Raw genomic sequence first — 14,504 nt, 5'->3', positions numbered from 1 at the left:
TAGCTGCAGCCGGGCCTGGGCGCCCTACCTATCGTGACTTGGGCCGGAGGGAGGCGAGTAGGAACCGCAGCAGGTGCAGCGGAGGCCGCTGCACTCAGTGTAAAGACCTCAACAAGCTGAACGATCCCCCCCGGAGAGAAGCCTGCAGAGACCCTGGACTCGCTAGCGCCCCGAGCGGCGCCGGAAGTGGCGTCATCCACCCGGCGTCCCTCTCAGCCAATGGCCGCGGGATGCGCCGCTCGAGGGTAACCTGCACGGCACCTGGACTTAGGTAAAAGCAGACGGCCCTTCAGGCGCAAAATGAACTGTCCTTGTACATTATTACGCGAGGTAGCAAGGCAGCCTAGTCAGAGACAGGTGTCTCTTCCCGCTTCTCTGCCGCCAGTTAACGTAGCTCAGGGACACCACGCCTTCAACCTGAGGGCGCTCTCACGGTCCGCAGGTGCCCTCACTAAAGATGGCTGACCGGCGCGGAGTAAAAGCCGGAAGTAGGCGGGGTGGGCGGTGCGGGGAGGGGGCGTGGTTAGGCGTGGCGAGGGCGTGGCCTGGCCGCCTGGAGGTCGGGAGGGGCGTGGCCAGCCGCCCCACCTGGACTCTCGGTGAAAGGCGCGCGGGCCGCCGCCGTCCGCATTCCTGCCGTCTCCGGGGGGCGGGTCGCCACCGGCCCCGCCCCCGCCCAGATTTCTCCCTCTCGGGAGCACCCCCGGAGTCTCCGAGGTTGGGCCCGCGCTGGCAGCCGAGCCTCAGTCGGAATGGAGGGCGCCCAGGAGGACCCCGCAGAGTCTAGCTCCTCCGTCCCCAGGTTCGCAGAGCCTGCGGGCTCGGCCGGGGGCGCCGAGGTGCTGCCTCCGGAGGAGTCGGGGGCGGCCGCCAAGAAACTCTGTGGCTATTTAAGTAAATTTGGCGGCAAAGGTCCCATTCGGGGCTGGAAATCCCGCTGGTTCTTCTACGACGAGAAGAAATGTCACCTGTATTACTCACGGACCGCGCAGGATGCCAATCCCTTGGACAGCATCGACCTCTCCACTGCGGTCTTTGACTGCAAGGCGGACGCCGAGGAGGGGACTTTTGAAATCAAGACTGCCAACCGGATTATTACCCTGAAGGTAAATGGGGCAGTTTCCCCCTCCTTTTCAGCCAGGATGGGTTCCCAGGGCACGGCTGGGCACGTGTGGGTGGTCACAGTAAATTCACTGGAACAAGAATTACAGACTCTGATCTCTTCCAGTGAACCCTGGGCGCCCACGGTGTAGTGGATTCCAAAACGCATTCACACCCATTTCCTCATTGGGCGCCCACGGCAAAGGCGGGGTGATGCACCCACACTAGAATTTATAAACTGAGTCTTAGAGAAACGAAGTAACCAGCTAGGGGTCATGCGTGTCCGGAGCGGTGTAGACCACACTTGGAATCCCTGAGTCTTCCTACTTCCTCAGCTGTGTCTCGAGACTTTTACTTTTTGTTGTGCCTTAACAATGCAGTTACCTTAACTTTCTTACTTGGGGCTGAAAGAGAGTCAGGATATGAGCTGTGTAATCCGCTCCTGGCCTGGATTCTGAATCACTCTTCTTGATATTTTGGCCAAGGGGAGTGAATGCTGAGCAAATGTTGGCAGGGATTGGGAGATAAAATACTTAGGTTTCTCGGATCAGCCTAAAATGTTCGCAGAGGCATGACTAAACGTGTTTTGCCGTCAGTAGGTTTTATTTTATTATCACCTTGAACTGAGAAAGCCTGAAACAGTGGGAAAGCCACATGCTTTGAAATCAGACAGGCTTGGATTCAGATTCTCCATCAGGTACTTAGTAGCCGTGTCACCCGGGCAAGTTACTTAACCTCTCAGAATCTAGGTAGTTTGTGAGATTTAAAACAAGGTATGTAAGCATCTGGCACCTACAAATTGTTGAATTAATCCCAGTGTCTAGATGCAGCCCAACACCTCGTGGGTGCTCAATCGATTCTTGTTTAATGAACCCAAATGATGATAATAATAGGTCGTAATGTTCACGTTAGGAAGCGGTGCCCCAGAACTTGAGCGGAAAGACACATCTGAGCTGAGGGTTCCGGGATTCACACTCATCAAAGAAGAATGTGCCAGGAGACAGCCTCCTGGACACCACTCCGTCTTCCTGCCCTTCCATCCTGGCTTCCAGCCAACTGGGCATCCATCGAGCCCCTGGACGTAGCCCACAGTTTCCATTCCCCTTTAATGGCTGGGCCTGACTGGTGCCCTGGCTGGGGAAATCAGATAAAATAACGCAAACCTGGAATTCCAGGCCCGGGAAGGCACGCATTTGGGAGGTCATGTGGTTTATGGGTCATGCGTTCCCTCCCACAGGCTGAGCATTATCTTACAGGGTCTCCAATACATGTCTTTAACTGTTCAATTGATCTATGTCTGTGCCTGGCTCTGTGCTAAGCACTGGGGCATGGAGCCAGATCAGACGTGCTGCCTGGTTCTCAAACAGCTTGAGTAAGGACTGAGGAGGGAAGGAGAGGGAGACTGGCACACACAGTGCAGTGTTCTGTAGAGACGTTCTGATAAGTCTGTACCAGAAAAGTGTGACAGGAAGGGGTCGCTTCTGCTGAGTGGAAGGGTCCACCCAGGAGGAAACAACGGAGGAGGAGATGACACCTGAGGCCCAAAAAAGGGATTTGGTTTTCTATGAGCAGACAGGAGGGAGAAGGGTTATTCCTGGCCATGGGTGTTCCGTGAGCAAAGACAGGAAACATGATACAGTCCAGAGTGTCCTGGCAAATCACAGGAGCCTGGGGTACAGACGGGCCCAAAAGATGGAGTGGGAGAACGGAGGCCCAAGCATGGGGCATTTGTGAGTTAGGCCTGGGAGCTTGGACTTTGTCCTGTGGGCTGTGGGAAATTGTCAAAGAGCTTAAAGCAAGAAAGCCTTTGAGATTAGAATGTTTAGAAGGCTCAGTGCAGCTGTTGAGTAGAGGAAAAATTAGAAGGCAAGACTGCTGGTCAGCAAGTCTGTCAGGAGGTGATCGGTAGAGAATGGTGATTGAGCTAGAGCTGTGACAGGGGGAGGGGGGGGAAGACAAATGGAGGTGACCCGGGATATGATGAGGGGGAATGCAAGGGAGGAGTCAGGGATGGCTGACTGTCCAGTTGGCCCAGTCATGACAGGAGGAGCTCAGGATGGGATGGCTGTCAGTAGACTCTTAAGTTCCGAAGAGGACGAGACCATGACATATATAGTAGGTGCTCCTGCTAATTAATAAAATTGGGTATTTGGGTATGGGCCAGAGCTTGTCATCACAGGGTCATGGTGAAGCCCTGGAGGGGCTGAGGTCTTTCAGGGAGAGTGTATAGAAAGAGAAGACTGGTGGGCATCATTTTATCTTATGTGGTAGCTCCCTGACAGGCCGAGGGCCTCTTTCATGGAGCCCCCAGCCTCGTGCACACCTTACCTGTGGACTAGTTAGAATGAGGAGTCTTTGGTTGCCCACAGCCTGCTGCCTGCCGCTGTGCTCACATGGCTTGTAGGCAGCTCTGTGAGGCTCACTATCCACTCCCAGTGAGCTGCCGGGCTTCCTTGGCGCAGCTGATCCCAGGCCTTCTCTATGCAAGCCATAGTCTCCTGGCCATATTTACCATAAAGCTCTGGTGTGCCGGAGGAGACCTAGGTTCTGGGACCAGCTCTGTCACTGCCTGCCTGAGAACTTCAGTTCTCTATCCACAGAAGGGCTGATCACGCCTGCATTGCCTCCCTCCTGGAGGATCCAACAACAGAATAGATGTGAAAATAGATATTTGGATCATCCAAGGCTGGGAGACTAATGATCCCCATCAACCATTGCCTTGTTTGGGGTACCTGGAGGGTGCCACTGTGTTGTTACTATGTGCATATGGCTTTCCAGTCCCCAGTCATATTCATGATTTCGATGCATCCCCAAAACAAAGGAGGGATTATCTCCATTTCATTAAAAAGTCAATCTTTTAGGATTTCTGGACCCAGTTCCAATGTGGAGCATGGAGGGTGCCCCCCACCCTACCTCCCCAACACCAAGCAATTCTCAGATACCAGCTGGTGCCTGAGAATTCAACTCAATTCTCTATCTCTCTCTCTCTAAGTCGGCTCCATACTCAATGTGGGTGGGGCTCAAACTCACAACCCTGAGATCAAGTGTTCCATGCTCTACGAACTGAGCCAGCCAGGCACTCCCAAATCAATTCTAACACTGTCTATCCAAAGACAGCATCAGATCCCACAGGTTAAGGGCTCAGTTCTAGAAGACTGACCCCATACCTTCAGATGCCAGTCACAAGCCCCAGGCTGTCACTTGTGTGCGTGACAGCCGGCTACAGATTGGAGTTTCCAATGACCTCCTCCTCAGGTTCCATTAGTTTGCTAGAGTGGCTCCCAGAGCTCAGAGAAACACTTAAACTTACCAGTTTAGGGGATCCCTGGGTGGCGCAGTGGTTTAGTGCCTGCCTTTGGCCCAGGGCGCGATCCTGGAGACCCGGGATCGAATCCCATGTCGGGCTCCCGGTGCATGGAGCCTGCTTCTCCCTCTGCCTGTGTCTCTGCCTCTCTCTCTCTCTGTGTGTGTGTGTGACTATCATAAATTTTAAAAAAATAAAAAAACTTACCAGTTTATTAAAGTATATGATGAAGGAAACCAATCAACAGCCAGATGAAGAGATGCACAGAGCAAAGTATGGGGAAGGGGCAGGAACTTCCACAACCTCTCCAGGTGTGTGCCACTCTTTCCACATCTCTGTTTTCACCAACCCAGAAGCTCTCCAAAGCCAGTCCTTTGGGGTTTTATGGAGACTTCATTACCTAGTCATGATTACTAAGTCGTTTACCACTCTCTCCTCCTGAGAGGGCAGGGGTGGAACTGAAAAGTCCTAGCCTCTAATCACAGGATTGGTTCTCCTGGCAATCAGCCCCCCATCATTGGGTCACCTAAGGGCTTTCCGAGAGTTACCGTATTAAAACAACAAAAGTCATCTTTTTCACCCTTATCCCAGGAAATTCCAAAGGATTTAGGAGCTGTGAGCCAGAAACCATGGACAAAGATCAAATATATATGAAAAATATATTTTTGGTCATTTCAATAATATATGTTTCTTATGAAACACAGTCAGTTAAAAAACATTGCATTGTCGCACAGGGAGATGGTGATGGTTCCAGGACCCCACACAGGCCAGAATTTCCAAGCTCTCTCCCTGTCTCTTACCACCACCAAATGCCCTTGTCCAGGGAGCACATTTTGATCACTTGGAGTGTGTCAGCTACTGTGCTGGGCGCTTCACTTCCCTTACCTCATCGCATCCTCGTAACTGCCCTGTGACAGGAGTGCTGTCATCATCATAGCCCAGATGAGACAACTGAGACCCAGAAAGTTTAAGGAACCTGAGAGTTTGGGACTGGAGCCTGATTATCTTCTGTGGCCAAGAAATAGGTGGTGTTTCAGAGGTGGGAACCCATCTGCAATGACAACTTTTTTTCTGGGAGGGAGAGAATTACCAAGCCTCCCATGAGCTTCCCACATTCTACACCCGGTGCCACCCTGAGGACACAGGGCCATACCAATTAACCCTTGTGCTTCTCAGGCCGCCACCAAGCAAGTGATGCTGTACTGGCTGCAGCAGCTGCAGATGAAGCGCTGGGAGTTCTACAACAGCCCGCCTGCACCTCCCGCCGCCCCCGATGCTGCCCTGGCTGGGAATGGGCCTGCCCTGCGCCTCGAGCTAGGTACCCAATGGGTTTGCCTTCTGCCCACACCCTCAGGGCTCTCAGTGACCCAGCCTCTCCCCTCCCATTTAGGAAGCAAACTGCCAGAGATGGGAGTCAGTATCAGTTAGGATACCATGTAGCATGGAGGGCAGGAATAGGGGCTCCGAGGCTAGGACGTCTGGGTTTAGATCCTAATCCTGTGTAGTCTTAAGCAAGTTGCTTAGTCTTTCTGAGCTCCAGTTTCCTTCCGTATAAAATGAGCTTGATAAGTTAAACCTACTCCTCAGGGTTATTATGAGGATTAAATGAATCCATACACCTTAAGTGGTTGGGACAATGCCTGCACATCGTCAGAGCTCAGGAGACAGCAGCTGCTATTTTGATGACTATTATGGGAAGGTCTGGAGAAATGAAACTTGAGCAGGGTTGCTGTGAGGAAGGTTGGTGAGCAGTGATTGTTGCTGCTTCTGACACGCATTCTTTTGTGCTGCGAGTCGGGGATCAGTGATTGTGTCCGTAGTATTTCCGTAAGGCAGAAACCATCACTCACATGTGGCCCGCAAAGGAAGTTTCTTGATCTCAAATCCTAGGACATCTCCAGCGTGGAGGAGTCCTAGAGATCATCCCCTCCCATCCCCACACCACGGCGTGACTGGCAATATGGTTAGCAGGTGGAGGATGGGGCAGACCACTCCCAGCTGCCCCTGTAAGAGCTTGGAGCCTTGTCACAGCTCAGTGATGAAGTGTGGCTCAGACCCTTATCCCCGGGTGGCAGGGAGGCCGAATAGGCGAATAGGCATGACTTATGGCCAGGTGGCTCTGGACCTCCGGACCTGTATGTTTTGCATGTGCCATACTGAGCTCACCTGCCCTTGACCCTCTGCTCCCCCAGCTCCCCCCCTTCCACTTACTCTGACCCTTGTTTACCCAGTTGCTCCAGTAACAGGGAGCTGCCCTCACCCCTTCAACAGTCTCGGTGAGCCAAGCCGCTCAGTCACCACACTGGCCATGTCTGCCCCCAGCCTCTGCCCCACAGTCGCCTCTGCTCATGGTCATTGCCTTGGGTCAGGCCCTAGATCCTCACTGGAAAACCCCAGCAGGCTTCTCGCCCCTGTCCTGTGTCCCAGCCTGCCACCTCGGACCCATCTGCCCCACTGCAGCCCAAGGGGGCTTTTTTTTCTTCTTTTTTTTTTTTTTTTTTTTAAGATTTTATTTATTTATTCATGAGACACACAGAGAGAGGCAGAGACACAGGCAGAGGGAAAAGCAGGCTCCATGCAGGGAGCCCAGTGAGGGACTTGATCCCAGGAACCCTGAGATCACAACCTGAGCTGAAGGCAGACACTCAACCGCTGAGCCATCCAGGCATCCCCCAAGTGGGCTTTCTAAAGTGAGCACTGGACCTCATCCTCTTGCGTGGTCTACCCCACCACCACCACCACCCCTTGCAATGTCCCAGGCCCAGCTTTTTAGCCCAGTGCTCAGGGCTCTTCCTCCCTCGCCTTACCTCTGTCTGCACCCTCAGTGGCTGCCTCTTGCTGCGAGCTTCAGCAGCACCAGAGTTCTCTGGCAAGTTCCTGCTTATTCTTTATAGCCACACTTCAGTGTTGCCTTCTGCTCTTGCCAACCTCCCCTTGGAAGCCGCCCAGCACTCTGCCCGCTGGACTCTGTATAAGCCCTCAGCCCTTTGTTCACATGGTTCTAGCAGGGCCTGTTGCATGTTCTCATTATAGCTTCCTTGTCAGTCTCTGCCCTCAGGGGTGGAGGCCATGTCTTTGTCACTTGCGTCCCCAGTACCAGGTGCCCTGCCTGACATACTGGATATTTGTGAGTGAATGCATTGGATTTTATTATTAAATGAGAAAGGGAATATAAAACCCTTAGCCTAATGCCAGGCATATAGTAATTGCTCAATGCATAGTAGCTGTCCTAATAATGTTGTTACATGTGTACGTGTACAGTACCACTCTTAAAATACTTACTGGTTTTTTATTGTTAATAATACTTATCACTCATTTCCTCCAAGAACCTTCTGGGTGTTTCATGCTTGTAAGGGCTGTCTTTGGGGAAGGGTTTGTTTGCACTTCCCTACTTCCTTTCTACCCTCCATTCCCCATCTGCCAGAGAGCTAGACAACCCTGGCTGCATGCAAAACTGCAGCTTGAGGTCAGCACTATTGCTGGAGATCAGCCTCAGATTAGAAGCAACAAGAAACTGTCCTGGTAACAGAATTCTTGTATATCTGAAACTGAAATTGGAACTGAAAGAACTTTGGGATCCCACAGGGTTCTTCTGTGCCGAACTCTTTCCAAGTTCTGGAATTCTGTGGTTCTGATTTAGCACACTTAATAGTGTGCTTCTGGGCCAGCTCCTGCTGGGAGCGTGGGGAGAGAGGACCAGTTTCCCAAGGGGGACACTGGTGGGAGACACAGGAAGCTGGGATGTGGGCTTCTCTTAAAGCCTCTCTGCTCCCACAGCAAGCCTTCACCCTCCCCCACGAGGTCACTGTAAAACCTTCCCCAGCCCACCCAGAAAGATGTATCTAGAGTTGTGCTCAAGCTGAGAGACCCTGGAGCTGCTGTCTGGAGCGGGTTACCCCACCTCCAGTCTCCACCCTTCCTGGGGGGAAGCAGAGCCTACTCCCAGAGCAGTGAAAACCAACTGACTCACATCTGACTTTGAGTCACAGATGCTTCATCTGGTAAAAAGTGTCCTATCACTGCCATTGAGCAATCCACCAGGCACGTTCCCCTCTCTACAGCTTTTAAGCATTTACACCTTTATTCCATGCTTTACCTAAACGCTGGTCTCCAAAAGAGCTGAGAACGATTAAGGGCAAATCAATTTATAATTTATATGTTGCCAAAGTAGGACAACAATTAACACAAAATAGCACTTGTATAGGTAGATATTATCACAAAAAGATGCATACTGCTTACGTGGTCCCGACACTTTACACGTTATTGGATCCTCATCTCAATGTTACCAGGTAGTGTTGTTCACGTCTTATAGAAGAGGAAACAGAGGCTTGAAGAGGACAAGGGACCTGTTAAAGGTCACAGAGCAAATGGTTGTCTGCAGGATCACAACCCCGTCATGCTGAGGAAGCAACTGCCACGTCCAGGGCCCTCCAAGGAAGTGGCCTGCTGGCCCTGGCCTTTGTCGTTGGGCAACGACTTCCTACTGGTGATAGAGCAGCCCATGCCGCTCAGACAGAGAGAGAATGACAGATAAACACTGCTAGAAATTCTTGGTGTGGTCTCCTCGCTGAGGGTGTTTCTCTAGGCTGGAGAGGGGCCCAGAGGCCCCCACGCCAGAGCCTTGGGTCATCAGTACTGTTTCCTGCAGGAAATACTGACCTCCACTGTGGCATCATCACCATCGCCATCCTTGAACACCTCCTTGCACTGGGGGCTTGTGCCTTTCTGGGCAGCCTCTCCCCTCTTGGAACTATCTGCCTGTCACAAAGCCTGCTCTGACAAGCCACGCAGTTTTAGTGAAAAAGCAGGGAACTGTGAGGGTATGACTCTGCTGCCAGCTGTGTGACCCTGGCCACAAAAAACCTTCTGAGCTGCCATTTCCTCACTGGTGAATGCAACCGGTGGTGATATTTATCCCCAGGACTTAGCTGGTGTGACCTCAGAGGAAGGTTACAGCCACAGGTGGAAGTTAGAGGAAAACAGCTAGGCAGCTAGGGAGGTACTCGCCAAGACATTAAATTCTTAGACAAATTGCACACGTCTTTGTTTTGAATGAGGGAGAATAGAAATGGTTAAAGTATTGCTACACCAGAAGACCTTAATTATTTTGAATCAGCTCAAAGTCTGGATTGAAAGATGCAAGTCCACAGACTGGGGCTTTATGGTTTTCTAAATATGTTCAGATACTTTACCTCTGAAGGAGACAGGGTGGAGAGTATCATTCCCGTTGTAAAAATGTAGAACCTGATGCTGGAAGAGAAAATGTGATTTCCCTGATCACAGCACCCTTCCAACAGAAACATGTTTGGCTTCAGGTCTTCCAAGTCCACAGCTGTCGCCCAGATTCCTTGGGGGCTTCTGTTGACTCTCCCAGGGGGCCCTGTGGGCCCAGCCAGATGAGCTCCCCTCTTAGCACTCCCCTGCCCATCTTGTCCTTCCTAGCCTCCTTGTCTCTGGTACCTCCTGGCATCCTTGGCTCTGTCTGGAACCCCTTCCTGCTGCCTGTACTTACACACCCAGAAAGATCCTCCCTCGCTCCTTCAGCAAGTCAAAATCCATTCCAGCCCTCTAGGTCCTGCTCCAGTGCCCCTCCTCCAGGAAGTCTTTTTGGACTGGAGGTGACATGGTGTGTCTCCATCTCCCAGAACTCCCCCACACTTTGCCTGCCTTGCCCTCCAGCTTCCACTCACAGGGTCTTCCTGAAATGTGCACTTCTCTCTGCTCTTTAAGCTCGAAGCTTCCTACGCCTTTCTCCAGCTCCACCCAGAAACCTCTGGGCAGATGCCAAAAGGGTTTGGTGAGAGAGTGAACTGAAGAGAGGAGCTCAAGAGAATGACTTGGCATTGCCAAGTACTGGCCAGTCTGCCGGATGTGAAAGAGCCTGTTAGGAATTGATTATATTGATTGCAAAGAGTGTTTGTAAGTAGATTGCACTACTGGCCCCTCCCGTTGTATTTAATGTTTTTGTACCCACACCCTATTTGGCGATGGAGTGCAAAAATAAAATTCCCCCTTCTCACATTTTTTACCCTCAGTAAGAGGGCTTGAATGGAAGGTATCAGCTGCCCTACACGTCTCAGGGACCGTCTGATCCAGATCCTACCACCTGATAAGTGGCTTTCATTCGGTTCTGCTTTTTGTAATACTCAAAACCAACTTCTAAATAATTCACCTCCTCTCTCTCTTATACCTCAAATAATATTTCCTTAGCCTTGAAATGTTCTTTGACACTAAATGCTTTGAAGCACTTACTGTATAAGAATCGTTGTTTAAACAGAAGATTAATAAAACATAGAAAAGTGGAAGAAAAAGTACCCATAATATTGTCACCCAGAACAGCCAGTGTTCACATGACATTATGACCCCCCACCTGCTTTTTATTTAAACATATTTCAAATCCTACGATACAAAGAGCCCAATTTGCTTTTTAGTACTCCACATTATGACCTGAAAACCTCCATGCTTTAAAATCTTTTAACAAACATCTACTTTTGGTGAGTATGCATTATTTTTCTGTTTATAAAAAAAATAACCCATGTTTACTGTAGGCAGTTTGGGAAAAAACACAGAGCAAAAATGAGGACGTCCAGCTTCTTTTTTTTAAATTTTTTTTTAATTTTTATTTATTTATGATAGTCACACACACAGAGAGAGAGAGGCAGAGACACAGGCAGAGGGAGAAGCAGGCTCCATGCAGGGAGCCCGATGTGGGATTCGATCCCGGGTCTCCAGGATCGCACCCTGGGCCAAAGGCAGGCGCTAAACCGCTGCGCCACCCAGGGATCCTGGTCGTCCAGCTTCTGATCCCACCATGCACTTCTGACTTCAGTCCATACACAGAGTGTATTTCTGGGAGACTTTTTCTATATAGTTGAGATCATGCTATAACCCCAGTTTTTTTACTTTTATATATATATACATATATCCCACGCCTGTTCCTTCGGTTTTTAAGCATTCTTCATTAGTGTTGTTTTAAACACCTGAGTAATATTCTGTTTTCTGATGGCATCGTGATTTATTTAACTTCTCTCCAGATCTTCCAGTTTGAGGGAGTTATTTCCGGTTTGAGGCTAGACAGTGCCAGGATTGTTTTAGGATGGATTCTCAGATGTAGAAGTATCTGTAGTTGTGCATATTTTAATGGGGTTTTCAGGAAGAGACCTGCCCAGCAAGAGGCATCATTTTCCCAGAACACTTGATGAAAAGCCCGCCTCTTTGGTGCTCTTAACCTACAAGGAAGGTGTGCTTGGGCAGCCCACCAACTCCCACCTGGAGCCGAGCCTGTAGCACTTGTGTCTAGTGTGTCTAAGTGCAGTGACCCGAGGGATGACTGCCCTTCTGTTTGTTCCCTAGAGCAAGAGGAAGCAGAGCCCGACGACTTCCTGGGCCCTGTGCGAACACCCCCTGGGCTCGTGGGTGTGGCAGGCTGCCTTACAGCCGGTGCCTACCATGCCCTTGGCCCTTCAGAATATTTCCCTCAAGCATCTTGGAACTGAAATACAGTAAGTGTGATGGGACTGAGGGGCTAGCCAAGCTACACACAGCCCCTTCTTTGGAGCTTACAATGATCCGATGTGATCCCCCTGCAGGGATCAGGGAGGTGGGCCTGAGGAGAGGGGCTTCATTTTTAATTCATCACATCATTTCTTTAAAATATTACTTGTGTTGTTCTGAGTTTTAAAGTAGTACACATTCTTTTTAGGAAATTAGAAACATCTAGAAAGGTATAGATTTTCAATTACCCATGATCCTGTCACCCAGTTAGCATTCTTAGCATTTGGTATATCTTTTTCCTCCACGTTTTCTACATACATATATATGTAACTGAGATCATACTGAATGTAACGTGATGATAGCATCACAAGTGTCTTCATATGTGAAACACATCAAATTATTTACTTTTTTCCCCAAAGTGACTGTATGCAACCCAGTTTTTAAAAATTTTTGTACAAGTTTTATTTTATTTTATTTTTTATCATGATAAGTGTACTCCTTAATCTCCATTACCTATTTCCTCTATCCTGCCCTCAGCTCCCCTCTGGCAACTACCAGGATGTTCTCTATAGTTAAGAGTCTGTTCCTTGGTTTGTCTCTCTCCCTTCTTTTTTTTTTCCTTTGCTCATTTGTTTTGTTCCTTAAATTCCACATATTGAGTGAGGTCATATAGTATTTGTCTTTCTCTGATGACTTATTTCACTTAGCATTACACTCTCCAACTCCATCTGTATTGTTGCAGATGAGAAGATTTCACTCTTTTTATGGTTGAGTAATATTCCATTGTGTGGAATATTCTTCTTTAGCCATTCATCTGTCAATGGACCCGGGCTGCTTTGGTAATTTGGCTATTGTATATAATGCTAAAGTAAGCCTAGGAGTGCATGTATCCCTTTGAATTGGTGTTTCTGTATTTTTTTGGTACATACTCTGTAGTATGATTATGACAATATAGTGGCTAAACGAGTTTATATTCCCTCCAACAGTACAAGAGGGTTCCATTTTCTCTATATTCTCATTGCCCCTTGTTTCTTGTGTTTTTTAGGTTAGCCATTCTTAAAGGTGTGAGATGATACCTCATTGTAGTTTTGATTTGCATTTCCCTGACGATGAGTGATGATGAACATCTTTTCATGTGTCTGTTGGCCATCTGGATGTCTTCTTTGAAGAAATTTCTGTTTGTGTCTTTTGACATTTTTAATAGGATCATCTTGTTTTAGAGTGTTGAGTTGTATCAGTTCCTTATATATTTTAGATACTAATCTTTTATCAGCTATGTCATTTGCAAGTATCTTCTCCCATTTCTGTAGGGTTGTTTTTTAATTTTGTTGATTGTTTCCTTCACTGTGCAGAAGCTTTTCATCATTTTTTAAAAGATTTTATTTATTTATTCATGAGAGACACAGAGAGAGAGGCAGAGACACAGACAGAGGGAGAAGCAGGCTCCTCGCAGGGAGCCCGATGCAGGACTCAATCCTGGACCCTGGTATCATGCCCTGAGCCAAGGACAGATGCTCAACCACTGATCCACCCAGGCATCCAGAAGCTTTTCATCTTGATGAAGTCCTAATAGTTTATTTTACCTTTAATTCCCTTGCCTCAGGCATATCTAAAAAAATGTTGCTACAGACAGTGTAAGAGAAATTACTGCCTGTGCTCTCTTCAAGAATTTTTATGGTTTCAGGTCTCACATTTAGGTTTTTAATGCAGTTTCATTCTTTGGCATGTATCTGTACAGTTTTTCCAACACTATTTGTTGAAGAGACTTGTTCCCATTGTGTATTCATTCCTCTTTTGTGAAAGATTGACCATATAATTGTGGGTTTTTCCTGGGTTTTCTATTCTATTCCATTGATCTGTATGTCTATTTTTATGCAAGCACTATACTGTTTTAATTACTTTATAACGTGACGTGAAACCTGGATTTGTGATGCCTCTAGCTTTGTTTTTCTTTTTTTATTTAACCTGTGTAATTTACTGTGTGTTGATCAGATCTCAGCTACTTTTTATTTATGATTTATTATTTATACAATTTCCCACCAGTAGGATTTGTTTTAGATAGTTTATAAGAAGATAGCAAGATGGCCTGAATTTAAGAGGCAGACTGCCTGGACTTGTGTCCTAGCTCCGCCAGTCATAGGCTGTGGTGCCCTTGGCAACTTGTTTGATTTCTCTGTGCTTCATTTAAATTGTTAGAAAAGTAAATACAATAGTGCTTGCCCTACAAGATTAGCGTGGGAATTAAATGGGTTAATGCATGCAAAGTGCTTTGGAACTGTACTTGGCAATGCTAAGTACTTTCTATCGTCTACAACTACTATTGTTAATCTAACTGAAGAAAAGGAAGCTTTTGGGAATTCAAACTGTATCCAATACTGATCCTGTTGGAGTGCTTATTTTCTGTGTGGATTTCAGACAGACTGGAAACTCTATAGAAGCAGACTACAGTTCCCTGGACTTGGATTAGAGATCCCTGGCTCTCTGTGACTCAGACACAGCATTTCCCTGTCAGCCTCCGTGCTTGAGTTCCCTCAGGAAACTAGGAAGGTGGTGATGCTGTTTCTAGAAGAGAAGCAAGCAGGTTTTAGGGAAAAAATGATAAGTG

General features: G+C 48.3%; 1 protein-coding gene across 1 annotated transcript in view; it reads left to right on the top strand.

Moving 5' to 3' along the window:
- Positions 1–565: 565 nt before the first annotated feature.
- The window catches only part of TBC1D2 (TBC1 domain family member 2), a 50,834-nt gene continuing 36,895 nt past the window's right edge, over positions 566–14,504 (top strand). The window contains 4 exon segments of the mRNA XM_038552915.1: positions 566–1,106; positions 5,582–5,723; positions 11,759–11,829; positions 11,831–11,907. Of these exon segments, the coding sequence (XP_038408843.1) occupies positions 753–1,106; positions 5,582–5,723; positions 11,759–11,829; positions 11,831–11,907 (644 nt within the window). The 5' untranslated portion in view covers positions 566–752.

This window comes from Canis lupus, chromosome 11, assembly GCF_011100685.1.
Source record: "Canis lupus familiaris isolate Mischka breed German Shepherd chromosome 11, alternate assembly UU_Cfam_GSD_1.0, whole genome shotgun sequence".
Taxonomy (NCBI): Eukaryota; Metazoa; Chordata; class Mammalia; order Carnivora; family Canidae; genus Canis; species Canis lupus.
This window is presented reverse-complemented; position numbering and strand designations above follow the sequence as displayed.